Genomic DNA, 20,764 nt, shown 5'->3' with positions numbered 1-20,764 from the left:
TTTTGTGTCCGGTTTATCTTCACAGAGTTTAAGTAGGTCTGAGCCTATAGAATTAATAATTGTACTTTTCAAATTTAAGGTTAATAGTCTGTTTCCTAAATGTTAGTAAAGAGTTAGAGTATATTATGTACAGCCTAATTAGAGACATTTTTTGACATGCTATTAAGGATTTTATCTTCTCGTAAAAGTTACCTAGCAAAATTGTGTAGTTCCGATACTGCTAAGACTATTTCTTCATCAGTGAAATACCAGTACCGGTAATTGTCTGATTTAACATTATGGTGGGAAATAATTTATTACTTGTAAAGTATTGTCCTTTTTTGTTAATATAATTAGATCTTTATTAACTGATAGAATAAAAAAATTCGTGACATCATCAGTAGGCCTATACAAGAAAAATTACATAACATATCGTGCAATATAATACAGATAAACTTAATTCTAGTAAGCTTAGCATATATATATATATATATATATATATATATATATATATATATATATTGTAGGTCATGACGAATAATTATCGGTATTAGTAAATCTTTCGGTATATTATGAATTTAAGCATCCTATTTTTTTTTTTTAGAGTTTTGTGTGATTATTGCTTCAGTGTTATTTTTAAGATGGGTGATAAGTTCATGTCCCTTGTATGGTTTTTAACTTTTTTCATACAGTTGAGAAAGGAGTGTGTATATTTAAAGAGAAAAAATTATTTCCAACTGGTTCTTTTACCTTCAAAAATGTTTTATTCTAAGAATTGCCTTTAATTTATTATATTTTACTTTACCTTCAACAGTCTTTGTTGTCATTCATTGTTGTCGAGGTGATTGCTGGTGTTTTCTCAGGCTGGTTGAATTATTATTCCACAAATGTTAATGGATCTAGAAGAGCCCTGTTTGGTGGATTAGATTAGATCTTTATTAACCGATAGAATTAAAGCATTCGTGACAACATCAGTAGGCCTATACAAGAAAAATTACATAACATATCGTGCAATATGATACAGATAAACTTAATTCTAGTAAGCTTAGCTTCAATTGCTTTAATTATAAGTTGAAAGTGAAAAACAATATGGATTACACACGGTAATTAAAAATATTTAACTTGTGAGGAAAAAGTCACGCTTTGAATATATCCTCGCAAGTTAAATATTTAGGCATTATTATTGACCAACATTTAAAATGGGACAAGTATATCTCCTTCTTGTGTAACAGACTGCGTACAACAATCCACAAATTTTTTATTCTACATTCTTATTTACCTATTTATGTTCTGCGTACCTTGTATTTAGCTCTGTTTCTATCAATAATTCAGTATGGTATATTAGGTTGGGGAGGAATGGCAAAATCGACACTCCAACCTTTAAATTTGCACCAATAAAGGATTATCAAAATTTGTCTCCATAAACCTTCAGATTACCCAACAAAATAAATTTTTCAAGAATTTGGTGTATCAAATCTAGAACAAATTTGTAAACAAACATTGCTGATTTACTTCCATAAAAATCACAGTCAATTTAAATTTGATCCTAATGAATACCACACGAGACAAAACAACTGTTTCTTTCTAAACACCCCCAAATGCCACACAATTGCTGGATTAAAACACAGCAGAAATTTTGGACCCAGAATATATACCGGTACCGGTAATGCATGTGCCGACCACACCACCTCATTCTAGTGCCGAGGTCATGGATAGCATGGGGCTCTACCTCCATGCCCCTCAAGTGCCTTCATGGCACGTTACAGGGATACCTTTACCTTTACTTTTTACCAGTAATGCATTAATTAGAGCTTACCCTGAACTAAGCACACTTAACACACATAGATTTAGGAAACAAATTAGATTAATTATTTAATTGTTTTGTATTTATTTTAAGCCAATTGAGTTAAAAATTAATACTCTAATATTGATGTACTTTTGTATTTTCTATTTGTATATATGTATATATATGTATGTATTTTAATATCCTATATTAATGTTATTGTGCTCAATGAACTCTCTTAATTTTGTGATATATTTGTATAACTGATCTGAACTGTGCTCGAGCACGAGCTTCTGTTCTTTCGGGCTGCAATGCAAAATGTAGCTCAAGTGTAATGTATTAAATAAATAAATTTGAAATTTGAATACACATTAATATTAAGTGATATGCCAAAAGAAAAAAAAAAATGTATCAATTTCTATATGAAGATCCCCATAATAATGTCATATGATAATATGGATGGAACTGTGCCACACACGCCTTGAGACTGACAGGCCAAGCTTGTATAATTAAGAATCTTACCTATATCCTATATTTATATTTTAAAAATAGTGTATTTCCGTAGCATTTTACACTGAATGACTTTATAAATCTAAAATAGTGGAGCTACATTGGCGTTGCAACAACTTCTATGGGCATAGTTTGCTTAAAAGAACAATGAAAGAGTAGTAGAACGGAGAAAAATTCTCTCTGGCACCGGGATTTGAACCCGGGTTTTCAGCTCTATGTGCTGATGCTTTGTCCAGTAAGCCACACCGGATTCCTCCACTTCTTGGGTTCCCTCTGGTGGCCGTCCTCTGCACTACGACATAGATGTCTATGCACGTAGGACTAATGTCCACATATGTGTGGAGGTACACTCATTAAGAGTGACTGGGAGTGACCGGGATCGATGGAATAAGCGCCGTCTTAAATCACAAGTGATTTACGCATATTGTTGTGGTGTGGCTTAGTGGATAAAGCATCAGCACGTAGAGCTGAAAATCCCGGTGCCAGAGAGAATTTTTCTCCGTTCCACTACTCTTTCATCGTATGATGACGCAGAATATCTGCATGGAAACATCATATTTACATTAAAATAATATATATTAAAAGAACAAGTTTAAACCCCTCATCATATCAAGATGAGTGCCTAGGAGGAGGAGCTTTCCATTTATACTCTTCTGAATCATTTTTTGCAAAGTTTGTGTACTGTAATGAAATATTTTAGTCTCATGCATTTTGTTTGTAAGACTTATTTAATGTGCAGATACGTTGAAATTTGAACTAGAGAAGACTGGCTTTATGTCTGCATTGCCATATCTAGTTATGGCCATTATACTGCAGTTTGCGGGACATATAGCAGACTGGTTGCGCTCTAGGAAAATCCTCAGCACAACTCAGGTATGTAGGTATTTTATAAAATAAGTTATCACTCAGACTGTTATGTACTGAGATAATAATTATATTTATACTATATCTTTTACTTGAGTTCAGCAAAGTAACTGGTAATATTTGAAACATATATTATGTGTTGGAGGCTGGGGGAGAAAATATTTTTATAAAGATAGGCTTAAGTTGTATTGAGTTCACTGTGAAGTTTAATAATATACTGTACCTCTGTTGCTTTGACCTTCATGGAAGCCACAGTCATTGGTCAAATCCCATCTAATGTACACAGCCTGAATGTGCATCATCTTGCTAATCTTACATTTCAGAGTCCTTTCATGTGTTTCTTTAGTATCATATAAAAATAAGCAGAAATAAATATTTTGGAAAATTCCCAGTTAATATATGAAAACTCTTGAATAACAGTTAATAATACAGTACAAATCGAACTTAAGACTATCTATTAATAAATTTCAAGTCAAATTTAGAAATAAGTTACTCATTGCTCAATATAATATTGTGTTCTATGTGAAAAAAATTAATGCTGGATAAATAACTCAATATTTTGATGACTGGCAACTAATAACTTTACTTATATTTGATTCATTTGGTGCAGTTGGTTTGGGTGTGTATTATATCTTTGGTGCTCATACCAGTATTTCATGAAATCATGTCTGCGTACTCTATTTATTCATATGGGAATTGAACAAAAATACGATTTCTTTGTGGAATTTGTTGTTACTGAAGGACCATATTAGAAATGAAGTTAACTGAGACGAATTAAAGATTTTCAATTTAAATGAATGAGTTCCAATGAAAATGGTAATATCATATGAAGAGAATGGAATCTGAAGAGAATGAAATCTGAAATATAAAGTTATTAGTCAGTTTTGAATCAATTGTGGAATTATGTCCACTACTTAAATACATCATTATTATATTATCATCAACTGATTATTATGTCTGGAGGGATATAGTCAAGATGAATATTGTAAAGTTAAGCATTGGAGTAAACAATTCTAAACTTCTAGGGAAGAAATTGTTTGCTGCTGCTGCTGCTGCTGCTGCTGCTGCTGCTGATGATGATGATGATGATGATGATGATGATGATAACTGCTTCTTAGATTCTGTATTGCAGATTTGGTGTCCAAACAAGTTTCGTAATATTCACATTTTTATAAACTTGTAGGCTATACAAAAATGAATTAATGTATTTTGTTATTAAAAGGTACAAGGTTTTTTCTATAGATAACCTGTCTTAATCTGAAATAAAATTACTTATTTGAAAGACAGGAATTCAGTTGTCAAGGTGTGTAATATCATAGTTGTATGATGACAGGTGAGGAAAGTGTTCAATTGTGGAGCGTTTATCAGCCAGACAGTGTTCATGCTGCTTGCCGCTTTCCTACTCACACCAGTGGGGGCTGTTACCTGCCTCACTATTGCTGTGGGTCTCGGGGGTTTTGCTTGGTCTGGTTTCAGGTGAGTTATGCAGGAAATATTGAATTTCGAATGTCTTGCTTTATATGAAAATTAAATAAACTAAAACTAGGCAGATTAGTTTAGACCTGAGACTCTGTATGCCAATGGACCCATTATGCATCCTTCACTAACATCAAAAGGAAAATTGGTGCATCGGTCGAATTCTCTTCTTCCTAAGAGAAGAGAAACAAGAATGCTTTAAGTGCCTTGTGGGTCATTCCATATCAAAAGACCCTATATGCAAAAAAAATTAAAATATTTCAAAGTAAATATTTAAAAATATTTCATCATAACAAAAGTTGACAACAAACACACCTTCAAAATATACAGAAAACCAACCACCACCACCACACACATACACAATACATCTAATCACCCCACACAACACAAACATGCTGCATTCAGGACAATGGTACACAGATTACTCAACATACCCATGAGCCAACAACACTACAATGGAGAAGTGAACACAATCAAATACATAGCACAAGAAAATGGTTACAACCCAAACATAATAGACAACATCATAAGGAAGACAAAACAAAAACTCAACAAGCACAAAAACATACAAAACACAACACAAACACAAGAACACATCACACTAACATACGAAAGCAAAAACACACACAAGATCGCATCCTCATTCAGAAAACAGAAATACAACATAGCATACAGAACAGAAAACACATTACAAAGACATCTCAACATACAAACAACACAAACAAATAAATACAACCACACAGGCGTATACAAGCTCACATGCAATAGTTGCGACAGTTTCTACATTGGACAGACAGGCAGATCATTCCAAACTCGATACAAAGAACACATTAAAGCAATAACCAGAGGACACAATGCATCTACATATGCCAAACACATAACTAATGCCAACCACACATACAATAACATAAATACAGACACGGAAATCCTACACATACAACCCAAAAACCAAAAACTCAACACACTAGAACAATATGAAATATACAGACACACTAAAACACACCCTAATCAAATACTCAACACACAGATCAATTTCAGAACACACACACTATTTGACACAACTCTTCATCACACAAACGCACCCACACAACAGGCAGCGAAGTTGAGATGGTGCCGAGACACAGAAGGCTCTGAGGATGGTGTTAAGTAGCAACGAAACAGCTGTAAGCCGCACATGCTTACATAATTAACACGAGTAAGATGGCCATTTAATCAATTATTTATTTTAAAGTAATTGTAATATCCATATTTCTAGAGTAGATGAACCTTCATACCAGATAAACAGTTAATTTCATGAAAATATTAAATTATTTAATGTCTGTGTCTCCTAATTTGATTAATAAAAGGGATCAATTTGCCTTTAGGTGACTATGCTTGTGTCTGTGCTTGCTTTTATATGAATGTTTGTAACAATGTTTGAAATTTGTAGGCTATGTGTTTATTTTTTTAATTAATTTCAATAGCAGTGGTATTTTTTTGTTTCCTTTGTAAATAAATATCTTTGTCACATTGCTGCTAATAAAAATATGTAATCTTAACATGTCTCCAAGTGTCACACACGCAACATTTCAAATTAGAATTTACGTGGAATGTTAATATTTCTCTGCAACTTCTACTATATCATCTTAAAAGTATACATTTCATTTATATCACCAACAAGTTATAATCATATTCATAATCCAAGAGAACAAAATCCTTGAGAAGGAGCTGTATCATTTCGTCACACACACACACGCACGCACGCACGCACGCACACACACCAGGACCTAGGCCCCGTTGATCGTGGACTGCCCACAGACTGCTCTAACAATAGATCTCTACTGTTTCAACATGGAGGAAGACCTAAATCAATGTATAGAGAACGCTCTCAACTTATTGCTAAGTGTGACGGAAAAGAGTGGTAACCTTAGGAAAGATCTCAAGCAAGATATACATAGTTCTGTAAGTGACTTGAGAAAATGTGTCTCTCGTATGAAAAGTCAGCTGGAAGAGAAGAATAAAAAAATTGCAGAGTTGGAAGCTAGAGCAGAGAAAATGGTGGAGCAGCATGTGCCAGAAAGGGAAGCAGTTGGGACCTGTGCGGTGTCATCCCAAACGCACAAGCCTAGGAGTTACGCTTCTGCCATGCGGAACGAGCGAGAACCTGAAGAAAGTAAAAAATATAAACTATTTGTCAAGTCAAAGAATAACGAATCTGCAGAAGCTGTAAGGGTAATTTTGAAGCGTAACATCAATCCCACTGAATTAAAAGTGGGAATAAGGTCTTTAAAAGCCCTCAGAGATGGAAGATTAATAATTGAAGCGGGATGTAAAAGCGAAATCGACATTCTGAGCAGGAAGATCGAAGAGGAGTGCAGCCAACATTTAGAGGCTAATACTCCTAGTCTTCGAAAACCGAATTTGATCATCAGGAACATACCAGAGGAAGTTACTGTAGAAAATGCTTCTGCAATCATTTTATCCCAGAACTCCGAATTGAACTTGAATGAGGAAGTAATTAAGCCCAAGTTTATCTTCAAGAATAAGAAAAGTGTTAGCAACTTGGTTGTAGAAGTAAATTCTGAAACACGGAGGCTCCTTGTTCAGCGGAAATTGAAACTGGGTTGGCATATCTGCAAGATTGACGACTATGTAAAAGTTAATCGTTGTTACCGATGCAGTAAATATCGACACAAAGCAGAGAATTGCAACGGACAATTGACATGCCCTCTCCGTGCAGGACAACATAAACTACAAGATTGTAAAGCTGAGGAGAAAGACTTCAAATGTATCAATTGTATTACATTTAACACTTATGCTAAAAAAGGAAAAGTAGACGAAAACCATTCATCTCTAAACAAAAACTGTCCATGTCTACAGTCTCAAATCGAAAGGTACAAACAAAATACCGACTACTAAAAATGGCAGGTCTGCATAATACAGGAATTAAATGTCTGCAAATCAATTTGAAACACTCTAGAGTAGCAACCAACAATCTCATGCAGATAATTAAGGAATATAGTTTAGACGTAATATTCGTACAGGAACCGTATACGATAAATGATAAAATGGCCGGCATATCATCCAATTACAGAATTTTCTCTTACGGACAACCTAATATAAGAGCAGCGATCATCATTACGAATAAAAGTGTTGATGCAATAATGATAAATCAAATATCCGATTCAGACATGGTTGTTATCGAACTTATTCAGGATAAATTCAGCACTTATGCAGTTAGCATGTATATGGATATTACTACGGATATAAATATCGACTTCAGGAAAATTGATAACATTTTATCTTTCACGAAAGGGAAATGTCTACTAATTTGTATGGACAGCAATGCGAGGTCAAAGACCTGGTATGATGTTATCACTAATAATCGAGGCAAATTAGTGGAGGAATACTTGACTTCAAGCAACTTGTATATAATGAACGAGGAGAGTGAACATACTACCTTCGACAACGGAAGAGGGAAAAGCAATGTCGACCTAACTGTATCCAATGGCCAACTTCTCTCAAGAATAAGCGACTGGGAATGCGGAGGAGAGGAAAGCTGCTCCGATCATCGCTATCTTACATTCAACATGAAACATCACGCAGTGCATAATGGAACACTCGATTTTCATGGCATAAAATACATCATAAATGACGAGAAGCTTGCAGAATTCAACAAAGAACTCGCAAGCGAGTTTTCAAAGAAAATCTGTCAGAGTTCTATGGTAGGAGAAATTAAAAAACTAGACGCAGAAATGTGCAAACTTGTAGAAGATGCAACAGATATAGAAAATTTGATTGAAGAACACGATCTAATTTTAAGAACGGCGTGCAGGAGATGCTTCAGGATAAGTCGGTCATCAGGGAAACCACTACAGAGGAAAACAGTTCCTTGGTGGAGTGATAAACTAACAATAATGCGGAAGAAAACAAATGCTATGAGAAGACGTTTCCAAAGAACTAAAAACGATCAAAATCTTAGAGACGAAAGGAAAATGCTGTACCTGGATGAGAAGAGGAAGTACGAGGCACTCATTAATAAGGAAAAAACTGATTCATGGCGACAATTCTGTAGTTTAACACCATCTAATAACCCATGGAATGCTGTATACCGGCTTTCATCAGGAAAAATAAGACATTCTACGCAGCTGACAACTTTAAAGAAACCCGATGGCTCTTCAACAGAGGACATGAAAGAAACACTACAGTACATGCTCGAGAGCTTCACGCCAGAAGATCTGGAAAGCGAAGACAATGAATATCATAGACACGTGAGGGAGATAAACAATCTGCCCATCTATACACAGGACGATAAGGAATTCACTTCACAAGAAATAGGAGGAATTCTAAACAACATGGACCCGAATAAATCACCAGGTGAAGACGGAATAAACAGCAAAATTTTACTCCAAGTTTTCAAACAATTTCCAAAATATATCACGTCCATTTATAACGCTTGCCTTTCGAAAGGATACTTCCCTCGACAATGGAAGAGAGCTAAACTGATTCCAATCGTTAAACCCGGAAAAGAAACAAGTACAGATGTGACAAAATTTCGTCCAATAAGCCTTCTAAATACAGCTGGGAAAGTGCTTGAAAAGCTGCTAATAAATAGAATCATGCACCATGTATACTCCAAAAATCTTCTAAACCACAATCAGTACGGCTTCACGCCATACAAAAGCACAGTGGATGCTTCGATGGCACTAAAGCAGTATATGGAACAAAGCTTATGTCAAAAAGAATACATTATTATTGTGAGCTTAGATGTGAGAGGTGCATTCAATGCAGCTTGGTGGCCAAGCATCTTATATGCCTTGCGGGAATTTCAGTGTCCTAAGAATCTATATACTCTCTCAAAGAGCTACTTCAGCAACAGAAGTGCATCATTGTATGTGAATAATATAAAGGTTAAGAGAAACATTACAAAGGGCTGTCCTCAAGGATCCTGTTGTGGTCCTGGATTTTGGAACATCCAGTATGATTCCGTACTTAATCTCCAATACTCCAGTCACAGCAAAGCTATCGCATTTGCAGATGACTTGCTCATAATAACAAAAGGTTCAAGCATGCTGGAAGCAGAAAACTTTGCCAATTCAGAGTTACAAAAGATCATACACTGGGCTAATAACAACAAAATAAGATTTAACGAGGAAAAGTCCAAAGTCATGCTGGTGACACGGAGGAGGCGCAGAGATAAAGCATCTATCAATATATTCCTCAACAACAAAGAATTGGAACAAGTTCAGACAATTAGATACCTCGGAATAACTCTGGATGAAAAATTCAATTTCACTGCACACATCCAGAATATAACAGACAGGTCCATGACTTTGATTAACGCCCTGTCCAAATCCGCAAAGCTAAACTGGGGATTAAACCACGGAGCACTAAGAACAATATATACAGGAGCGATTTTGCCCCTGTTGTCTTATGGAGCACCCGTATGGTTAGAGGCACTCAACATCACATCAAACAGGAAAAAACTTGAAAGAGTACAAAGACTGATAAACATAAAGATTGCAAAAGCATTCCGAACAACGTCAACTGAAGCTCTTTGCATCCTGACTGGTCTCACTCCTATCACCATTAAGTTAGAAGAGATAGCTAGAAACTACAAGACGAAAAAAGGACTATTAGGCAGTAACATTGAGAGACCTTTGGAACTCAGGGACTGGCCCCATCCGGCAGACTTTCCTGCCATTGAAGATACAAAACCAAACGAAGATTACGCTTACGAAATCTACACTGATGGGAGTAAGTCCAGTGAAGGGGTAGGTTCAGGAGTAGCAGTATTTTTCGGCGACGATCTCGTACAACAATCTAAATTCAGACTTCATGGTGAATGCTCAAATAACCAGGCTGAACAGTTCGCAATCCTAAAAGCACTTCATATAGTTAATGATCTACAACTACAGCACAACACCCCTAAGACTGCATCATTGTATACAGACAGTAAGATCATCCTAGACTCCCTCCAAAACAGCAGGAACCACAATTCATTAATAGAAGAAATCAGAAAGGAATTGACTTCCTTAAGAGGAACAGGTTGGATCATAACCTTCAGCTGGGTTAAGGCGCATATAGGGATCTTCGGGAACGAGCTTGCCGATCGCCTTGCCAAGAAAGCCACAAGAGAAGACACACTCCACTACAGCAAGATCCCCATGAGTGGAGTAACAAAGACTTCACGAGAAGAAAGCCTTGCGAAGTGGGAAAATCAGTGGCAGCTAGCAAAAAACGGTGCGGAAACAAGAAGATATTTTCCACAAGTCTCGCAGAGACTAGCACTACACATACCTGTTTCAGCTGGACTGACAACCATGCTAACTGGTCATGGAAGAATCAACGCATACTACCACAGATTCCGCATCATACAAGACCCAACATGCAGCTGCAATAACGGCGAAGAGACAGTTGATCATATTTTACTCGAGTGCACGAAATACAACAAGCCCCGAAACAAACTGAAATGATCATAAATTTCAAAGGAGGAAGGTGGCCACCGAACAAGACCGATCTCATGGAAAAATACTTGAAGGAATATTGTAAATTCATAAGAGAAGTAGATCTAGAAAGTTGACGACACGTATAGCATTAAGATAACGAAATGATGAAAACGTAAGGTAAAAAAACTCTAAAATTGGAATTTAAACTTATACAGAAAAAGAGTCACAAAATAGATTAAGAATAAGTAATAAATACCAATAAGACATTAGTTGAGGAATTATATTCAAACCTATTAAATTTGTCAAAATAGAGTAAATAAAATATGATTGTATTAAGTTAATATAAATAATAATGAAGGATACAAGTCTCATAATAGAATATCAGAATACTTAATAACAATGTAACATATAAATATACACTATTCAAAATTATTTCTAAGTTTATAACATGATATATTCATTCTAGTCACAATAGCATAAATTACATTGCCCTATAAGTAATAAATTCTGTCGCATATATAATTGTAAGAACATTGTAATCCTGTAAGCAAAAACCAGACATGTAGTATTGCTTATGTAATGGAGCATGTTGTCCAAATAAAGATTGAAAAAAAAAAAAAAAAAAAAAAAAAAACACACACACACACAACAAAGATTGATATTTTATTTTTGTTAAGTGTATTCTTCTTAACCAACTCGAAACTTCATAACTGAATTAAGTACCGGTAATTGGTGGCTAATAAAATATCTGAAAATAAAAATGTTAGCTCTTAAAACATTTAATCTGCAATGTCTTTTGTAAGTGAATCTGCTGTCAAAATGTCACACAAGCAACCGTGAAATGACCCTTTTGTAACTGTCACTCAGTTTTGAAACAATTGTGGAATCATGTGCACAGAAAATTTAAAAGTTACTAGATGAATAGCTAGTGTGTTGCGAATTTTTGCCCAGAATCTACGTTTTAAACAGTACCAAATAATTTTAGTTAATACACTAACAGTATTTCTCAACCTTTTTCAACCCGAAGACCAATCAAATGTCAAAAATAATTCTACGGACCACTAACTTATATGGGCATAATTTTTTACTTATGTGTATATTATTAAAATTTGTCCCATTTGGGATATATTGTACTATTATAACATAATAAATCTAAGAGCATGTTTTGAATTCCTACAGAAACACAGCTATGAAATTGGAAGTGAACTATTAAAAGTGAATTATATATTGAACAGACTCTTAATATTTATTAACCAAATGAATAATAATATTATGAACCTACAAAGGGAGAGAGTAAACTATAGAAAAGAAAGGAATAATAATAATAATAATAATAATAATAATAATAATAATAATAATAATAATAATATTACCGAAATGTTATTACTCTCTGTTAATAAGATGGCTGAGCTTGTTGCCCCTTGCAAAGTTCCTGGATATCTGGCTCAATATTAGTCAAATTCAGTCTAAGATCGGCACAAACATTAAGTCGGTTCCTGTATTTTGTTTTTATTTGAAGGAGCAATGAAAATGCTTTCTGACAAAGATAGGTTGTTGAGAACTATATGACGATTTTCGATGCTTCTTCAGATCGGAATATTCAATTCTCACTGAAGGCGAGATCCAGAATCGAGGCAAACCAAGATCACGGAATTGCATTTTAAGCTGACTGTCACTTGAAAGCTCAATTAACTGTTCTTTCTTCAATAACCGAAGGTGATTCTCGTAACTGTAAGCCTGAAATGTGTTGCGAATCCACATAAATTTCTCATAAAAGTTATTTGGAAAATATGTTTCAATTTTTGTTTCACAGTTTTGAGATGGTTACAAACCCTTTCAAGAGGCTCAGAAAAGACATAAATATCATTTTCCACTAAAAATGATTCCAATGTTGGAAAAGCTGCACATTTCCTGTCTTTTATGTAACTAATCCATAACACTGTTTTTTCTCGAATGGCTTTATTTTATCATAGGCATCAAGAACGGTTAAAGATTTTCCCTGAAGAGAGAGATTTAAGTTCATTTAACTTATAAAAATTATCTGAAAGATAATACTAGTAACCATGCTTTATCAACAATGAGTGATGCAAAATCAGAATTTATGATCACTTACGAACAATAAAACTTCGTGCTTTGATTGAAATAACCTTGCTAATACTTTGCCCCTGGAAAGCAAGCGAATTTTATAATGAAGCAAAAGTTGTGTGAATTCACTGCCCATTTCATCGCACAATATGGAAAATAATTTGTTATTTAACGGTCGAGCCTTAATAATATTAACTAGCTTCACAGCCTTATCGAGCATAATTTAAAATTCTGGTGGCATTCCTTTGGAGGCCAGTGCTTCCCTATGTATGAAACAATGCACCCAATTCATATCAGGAGCTACTTCTATGCCTGCCTGTAAGGGAGCGAGCTCCATCCGTACAGAAGCCCACACATTTTCCCCACTGGATCCCTTTGTCTCTTATGTAACAGTGAAATATTTCTTCTCCAGTTGTTCGGATTTGCAAAATTCTACAAAACAAAATATCGTCATGTATGTCTCACCATATGCATATCTAACGTAGCATAGTAACTGGGAGTGCGTAATTTGTAATATCAGTAGTTTCGTATATTTGTAATGCATAATAAGGATTCTTCTCAAGTCTTTCCATTAACTGAGGTTCCACTTTACCTGCCATATCGTTTGAAAGAGGAATCAAATCAATATCTTTTAGTAACTTGTTGCCAAACTTAGTTTTCACCACATCTTTTATTGGTGGAAGAAGTAAATTTTCCCTGACAGAATAAGGTTTCCCTGTTTTGGCAATGCGCAAACTGAAGAGGTAGGGTGCTTCCAGTGCCTTGCTATTAATCGAACCCATGACCGAAACTTTATCTTTCCCATAATTTTAGTGTACCTAAGTGTCGCTGGAAAAATTCTATAGGTTTATTTTTTACATCATAATGCTTTGTTTCTAAATATCGTCAGAGTTTTACTATGTCCTGATTGTACCTATGCAGTGTAAAATATTACCATTGCAATTAAAACTCACCATTAAGCAAAGTCTGCATGGTATAGTAAAAAAAAAAAAACAAGGTACAATGAAAATGTAAGAAAAAAGTTTTTGATGTCACTGTAGCTGGTAAAACTGAGTTGTAATTCAAGGTACAATAAAAATGTAAGGAAAAAGTTTTTGATGTCACTGTAGCTGGTAAAACTGGATTGTAATTCAAGGTACAATAAAAATGTAAGGAAAAAGTTTTTGATGTCACTGTAGCTGGTAAAACTGGATTGTAATTCAAGGTAGTATAATAAAAATGTAAGGAAAAAGTTTTTGATGCCACTGCAGTTGGTAATACTGAAAGCAATTATGGTATGTAAAATTCTAGCTGGTATAATTGGATCGTAATTCTGACCTATAATACGATATTGGGGGAAAGGATCTAGCCACCCTACCCCATTATCTCCTGGCTTAGTTGCCTCATGAGTGATGCCTTATTGGTGTCACTTGTGAAGTTCAAACCTGTCTCCGGACATATTTGATCACCAACTAACCAATACGATATAAACATAGGTTTGGAATAGTTTAATATTATTGCTAGAATTAAAAATATTCATTAACTATTCATGTTCGTGTATTCCTATTTTATTATTTAGTTATAAACGAATGTTGCAGTGTGAATCATTTGGACATTGCCCCCCAGCATGCCAGTGTTCTGATGGGCCTCTCCAACACAGTAGCCACTTTGCCTGGTATGATCAGTCCAGCCATAACTGGCTACATTGTTCAGAACAAGGTAAGTAGGCCTACAATGACAGATCAGGAAAACTTTCTAACACGTACTTCCAAACAACTAATTAACTCATTTTTAAGAACAGAAGTATCTTCCTTAAATTACAAAAGATTATGAATAATATTATTAAAGTTTATCGGTATAAATATACTCAAATATGGAAGCTAAAATCCAACTGGAGAGAGAAGGCAACAACTTTCAGCTAACAAGAGGAGTCAGACAAGGAGACCCCACATCGCCCAGCTTGTTTATTAGCCTGCTGGAAGACATCTTTCGGAAAAATGAGGATGGACTGGGGAATCCAGATAAATGGGCAGAAACTCCGAGACCTAAGGTTCGCAGACGACATCATCTTGTTTGCAACTTCTGCAGATGAATTAAGTCGAGGCATACAAGAATTAGCCCCGCAGAGTAACAAAGCTGGACTGGAACTAAATCTCCAGAAAACAAAACTAATGACCAACAGCAACGAGGAAATTATTCAAATAAACAACAGAGAACTAGAATACGTCATCGAATACACCTACCTAGGACAAATAGTGACATTTAACAACGCTACCCGCAAAGAAGTCGAGAGACGCATTTCGGTAGCATGGTCAAAATTCTGGAGTCTGAGATTTATCCTCACAAGCCAAGAATACAGTATAAGAATAAAAAAAAAAATACTGGACAGCTGCATCCTTCCTCTCCTACTATATGGAGCCCAAACCTGGGCTCTAACAGACAGAGAAAGAAAAATGTTAGGAACATGCCAAAGAAAGTTGGAGAGAAAGATTCTTGACGTCAGCCTCCATGACAGAATCCGCAACGAAGACCTGATGAGGAAGATGACAGGCATCAAAGACGCAGCAACATCAGCTGCCTACATCAAATGGAAGTGGGCGGGCCACGTCATGAGGATGGACCACAACAGATGGGCGCACAAAACAATAGCCTGGGACCCAAGAACCGGACAAAGGAGCGTAGGCTGACAGAAAAAAGATGGGCGGACGATCTGAAACTTCACTTTGGATCCAACTGGACGACAACAGCCAAGGACCGCCGAGAATGGAGACTACTGATAGATGCAGCATCAAAAGAATGAGGATCTTTCCTGAACTGGCTACGCGGGAATGCCAGAATAGCCACCTTGCCAGCCAAGAGGCCCTTGCCCTACAGGGATTCTGCGGGCTAATTCTAATTCTAATTCTAATATCGGTATAGTAATATACTGGTAACTTATAATATGGTTTAATCTGAAGATGTTCTGTGAAGGCTACATAAAATGGGAATACTTAATACTGCTTCAAAATCTGCTTTGTTGTGCTGAAATTGGGCTTTTTTGTGCTCTACACAAAACGAGAAAATGAGCTCTACTGATTCTGAATGAAAACTTTTCAGAAAATGAACGGCTCTCTGCAAAAGAGCAATAAATAAACTGCACAGAAAAAATATATATTTAATATATACATCTCTTCTCATATTATAAAGACAATAATCAATTCTGCTGGAGAAATTACACAATAGAAACACTTTTCAAGAACAGTCCTAAAGACGAAATAAATACAAAGCAAAACGTTGTAATTCTAATAGATTCTAGAGCTCTAGTAGATGCTGTTTTCAAGTAACGACTCACATTAGAATGCACAGTACATTTAATTAGAACATTAATGAAGCTTCCTAAAATAAGATATAATACGAAAGAAAGTAGGAGACATGTGTGTCAAAAATGGAACATCATCGGTACAGGTACCGGTACCAACTGACAACAAGGATCAAGCAGGCAGACTGGCGGATGGGTGGGCAGGTAGGCAAACAGGCAGGTAGACAGACAAATGAATAAGAAAACAAAGAAATACATACTACTACTACTTATGGCTTTTAAGGAACCTGGAGGTTCATTGCCACCCTCACATAACCTGCCATCGGTCCCTATCCTGAGCAAGATTAATCCAGTCCCTACCATCATATCCCACCTCCCTCAAATACATTTTAATATTATCCTCCCATCTACCTCTCGGCCTCCCAAAAGGTCTTATTCCCACCGGCAACACTCTATATGCATTTCTGGATTCACCCATACATGCTACATGCCCTGCCCAACTCAAACGTCTGGATTTAATGTTCCTAATTATGTCAGGTGAAGAATACAATGCGTGCAGTTCTCCGTTGTGTAACTTTCTCCATTCTCCTGTAACTTCATCCCTCTTAGCCCCAAATAGTTTCCTAAGAACCTTATTCTCAAGCACCCTTAATCTCTGTTCCTCTCAAAATGAGAGTCCAAGTTTCACAATCATACAGAACAACCGGTAATATAGCTGTTTTATAAATTCTAACTTTTACATTTTTTGACAGCAGACTAGATGACAAAAGCTTCTCAACCGAATAATAACACGCATTTCCCATATTTATTCTGCGTTTAATTTCTTCCCAAGTGTCATTTATATTTGTTACTGTTGCTCCAAGAAATTTGAATTTTTCTACCTCTTCGAAGGATAAATCTCCAATTTTTATAGTTTCATTTCGTACAATATTCTGGTCACGAGACATAATCATATACTTGTCTTTTCGGGATTTACTTCCAAACCTATCACTTACTTGCTTCAAGTAGAATTTCCGTGTTTTCTCTAATCGTTTGTGGATTTTCTCCTAACATATTTACGTCATCCGCATAGACAAGAAGCTGATGTAACCTATTCAATTAGGAAATACATAAAAAAGGAAAAAAAAGAATTAATTAAAATTGGAATTTTATCAGATAATGCTTAAACAATTGAAAACAAAACATATATTTTAATCCAAACAGACTTTTATGCTTAGGAAATCACTTCACGTTGGCAGTGATTGCTTAGCACTTCTTTACAGAAATAAATTGCTTAGTTGAGGATTCATAATATGAAACATATGTAGACAAACATAACATATAACATTTGATAAAATATGGACGAAAGGAAACATCTATTATAGAACATTTTGGATTATATTTGAAGCAAGAGATAGAATGGTTCAAACCACAATCTAATTACTGTACAGCAACATTACTGGTACAGTAGAACCTCTATTATCCGTGGTAATAAAGGGGATGGACTGAGTGGTTAATCGAAAAAATTGGATAATCTGTATCATAAAATATTTTCATAACTTAAGTGCATAATACGTACTGTTTCGAAATTTCATCTGTGGTGTTGTATTTAATATGCTAGATAGTGAATCAGAAGTTCACTAATTTAATTCTGATTCTTAACGATTAATTTTTAAGGGCCAATGCCTTGTGATGGCTATCTGCAGAAAGACAGGAATAGTCCAGGTCTCGTGTTGTGAATTCATATACTTGATACACTTTGTCTTTTTTATTAAATCACACACACAGTTGTAACGCCAATCCCGTATTCTGATGCAAGACTAGTTACTGCACAATTTTTCTTTTCCTAGTTATTTGCACTTTTTTCGATACTTATCAAACACGTTTCTTTTGACACTCGTGGAAGACAGTTTGCACAGAAGTTACGCAGTATGGCCATAAAACAGTAGGACAAGGACTGAATGATGCATAGGTTTGCTATAAATTGAGCAGAAGTTCTTGGTGTCATTTCTTAGAAAGCAAGTAGTGACTATTTTACATGTTCGGAAAAAAACCCACAAGTAACTCTTCCTATTGGCAAGATCGGCAGTAATATTGTGTAAGGGTAATGGCTTGTAATAACACGTTTCTTTCTGCAGCAAAAAAATACTACTACTAATAATAAATAATAATAATAAAAGGAAAGAGTGAAAGAAAGACAGTCGGATAATCTGCAGATCGGTTAATAGAGTGATGGATAATCAGAGCTCTACTATATTTTATAGGTCGCCTATTTATGATAAAAGGATTTGGATTGAGTTAAAAAAATAGACACCATACTGGACAAAATAGACGAAGAGTACATGGGGAAAAACGATCAAAGTCACAAATCTCATAAGGATGATGTCATCATCCAATTCAGCATATTAATGCAAACTTCAGTGTTTAGCTTATCAAAACTGGTAAAGGAGAATTATCACCACGGATACAGTCATCCTTTCCTACATTTTCGTTAGGAACAGCAATAAGTTTTGCAGTAATATACTGAATTAATGATGACATCACCCTTAAGAAAATTGTGACTTTGATCGTTTTTCCCATGTAGCCTACTCTTCATTGACATATCCCTAATAAAAAGGAAAGAGAATAATATCGATGTAAAACAAGTTGGAAATTTGTAATGTAATAGGTTATGACTGAACACTTTAATAGTTATTTTTATCAGTCTATCTGCTGTTGGCAGTTTCATTTCCCTCTTTTAAAGATCACAAGAAAGATCAGCTAATTCTGTTAGTGCATCGAGCATTATTCCTAAATTTTCTAATAACTGTACACATGCCAAATATTTCCGTAAACCATAGTATGTAGTGCTTTCTTTCGGATCATTTGTAACCTCATTCTGAGCCTTTTAAAAAGTGGGAATATAAACTCTCAATTCGGTGAGTTTCGTCAACTAAAAGAACTTTGCAGACTGTGTGGGAAAACTTTGCAGCAAAATCCAGGCCATTACGCTAAGTAGCTAATATTATGATTAAATTAAGTAAATTCAAGATGCAGTAAAATCATACAGGAGTAGAGGAGTCTAGCTGCCAATTTAGAATTAATATTATTAACTACTCGGTCATCTCACAGAGGAATGAATAAATAGGCTATGTCCATCCAAAGAAAATGTGGAAGCCACCAGCATAGCTCAGGCAATAGCATATTTTCTGTGTTTGGGCATGTGTTCAATTCCCGCTTGGGCTGTTACCTTGGTTTTTTTTTTTTTTCCGACTGTAAGACTATAGTCCATCGTCTCGCCATAATCAATTTTATCAACACTAAATAACCCAGAAGTTGAAACAGCATCATTAAACAACCAACTGAAAAAAAAGAGGTGGAGGACTGGAAATTCAGCACTGAATGGTTGTTGTAATTGAATGGAAGGAGAAGAAGGAAGAGGAGAAAGAGGAAGTGACGATGATTGTTGTTATTATTATTTCACAAAATCAAGTTACACAACTAGTTTAGCTGTTAGGATTAGTAAATTCAATAATATTAACAACATTTCTACAGGTTAGTGAAAGAATAAAAATTAAGATAGTATTAATTGATGTATTTATATTGAAACAAACGCTATTGATGTCGAATTATTTTAATTTTTACAGAAGGCATCAGAATGGCAGATTGTCTTCTACATAGCAAGTGCCATCTATCTTGCGGGGGCAATAATCTACGGTCTGTTTGCTTCGGGAGACAGGCAAAGTTGGGCTATGGATGAAGATCAGAAAGCAAGAAAACCAACAAGTGAACAGTGCTACACAAATACAGCTATGGAACTTGATTCTGGACAATAACTACATTTAAAACATAGTTGAAACTTTCTGGAGTACCGGTAGCCATGTAATATGGAAGAAATGATGTTTCATCACATCAAGTGTCTGTTTTCCTCGTTTTACATCTAATAGAAGAACTACTTCTTGTGCAGAAGTCACGTTGATGGAATTACATGATCAGTAGGAGGCGGATGTTGATGAAAAGTCATCTTTTTTTTTTTTTTCACATTAGGACAACGCTTATTAATATAGAAATCCTTTCTATGTTAATATCAACGTGGTGATTTCTTATATAGCATTTTTTGACATTTTTGAACTAATAGGTCATTTTTATATTTTTTCGGCATTTTTTGGTCATTTTTAATACTTTGAAGATCTTTTAGATCATTTGGAATGCATTTTCCTTTCTTCTTTACCGATAGATCTGTTAAATCATTTTCTAACCAAATATGTCAGTAGTAATTACCTACTGAATAAGTGAATAACAGTGAAGTTTGAGTTTTATAGTTTGGAACAGACTCTAAAGGTAGTTGACAGTATTTTTTAACATAAAGATTGCAAGAATGCACGCTGCGCCCACAATTTGTTC

General features: G+C 35.3%; 1 protein-coding gene across 1 annotated transcript in view; it reads left to right on the top strand.

The window, feature by feature from the left end:
• LOC138694444 (vesicular glutamate transporter 2-like) overlaps nt 1-20,398 on the top strand; it is a 93,831-nt gene extending 73,433 nt beyond the window's left edge. Inside the window, exons 9-12 of the mRNA XM_069818153.1 lie at nt 3,012-3,145; nt 4,470-4,612; nt 14,703-14,823; nt 20,008-20,398. Of these exons, the coding sequence (XP_069674254.1) occupies nt 3,012-3,145; nt 4,470-4,612; nt 14,703-14,823; nt 20,008-20,196 (587 nt within the window). The 3' untranslated portion in view covers nt 20,197-20,398. The remainder of the gene's footprint in view (nt 1-3,011; nt 3,146-4,469; nt 4,613-14,702; nt 14,824-20,007) is intronic.
• The last annotated feature ends 366 nt before the right edge of the window (nt 20,399-20,764 follow it).

Source organism: Periplaneta americana, chromosome 2, assembly GCF_040183065.1.
Source record: "Periplaneta americana isolate PAMFEO1 chromosome 2, P.americana_PAMFEO1_priV1, whole genome shotgun sequence".
Taxonomy (NCBI): Eukaryota; Metazoa; Arthropoda; class Insecta; order Blattodea; family Blattidae; genus Periplaneta; species Periplaneta americana.
The sequence above is the reverse complement of the archived record's forward strand: the minus strand, read 5'-3'. Positions and strand labels throughout refer to the sequence as shown.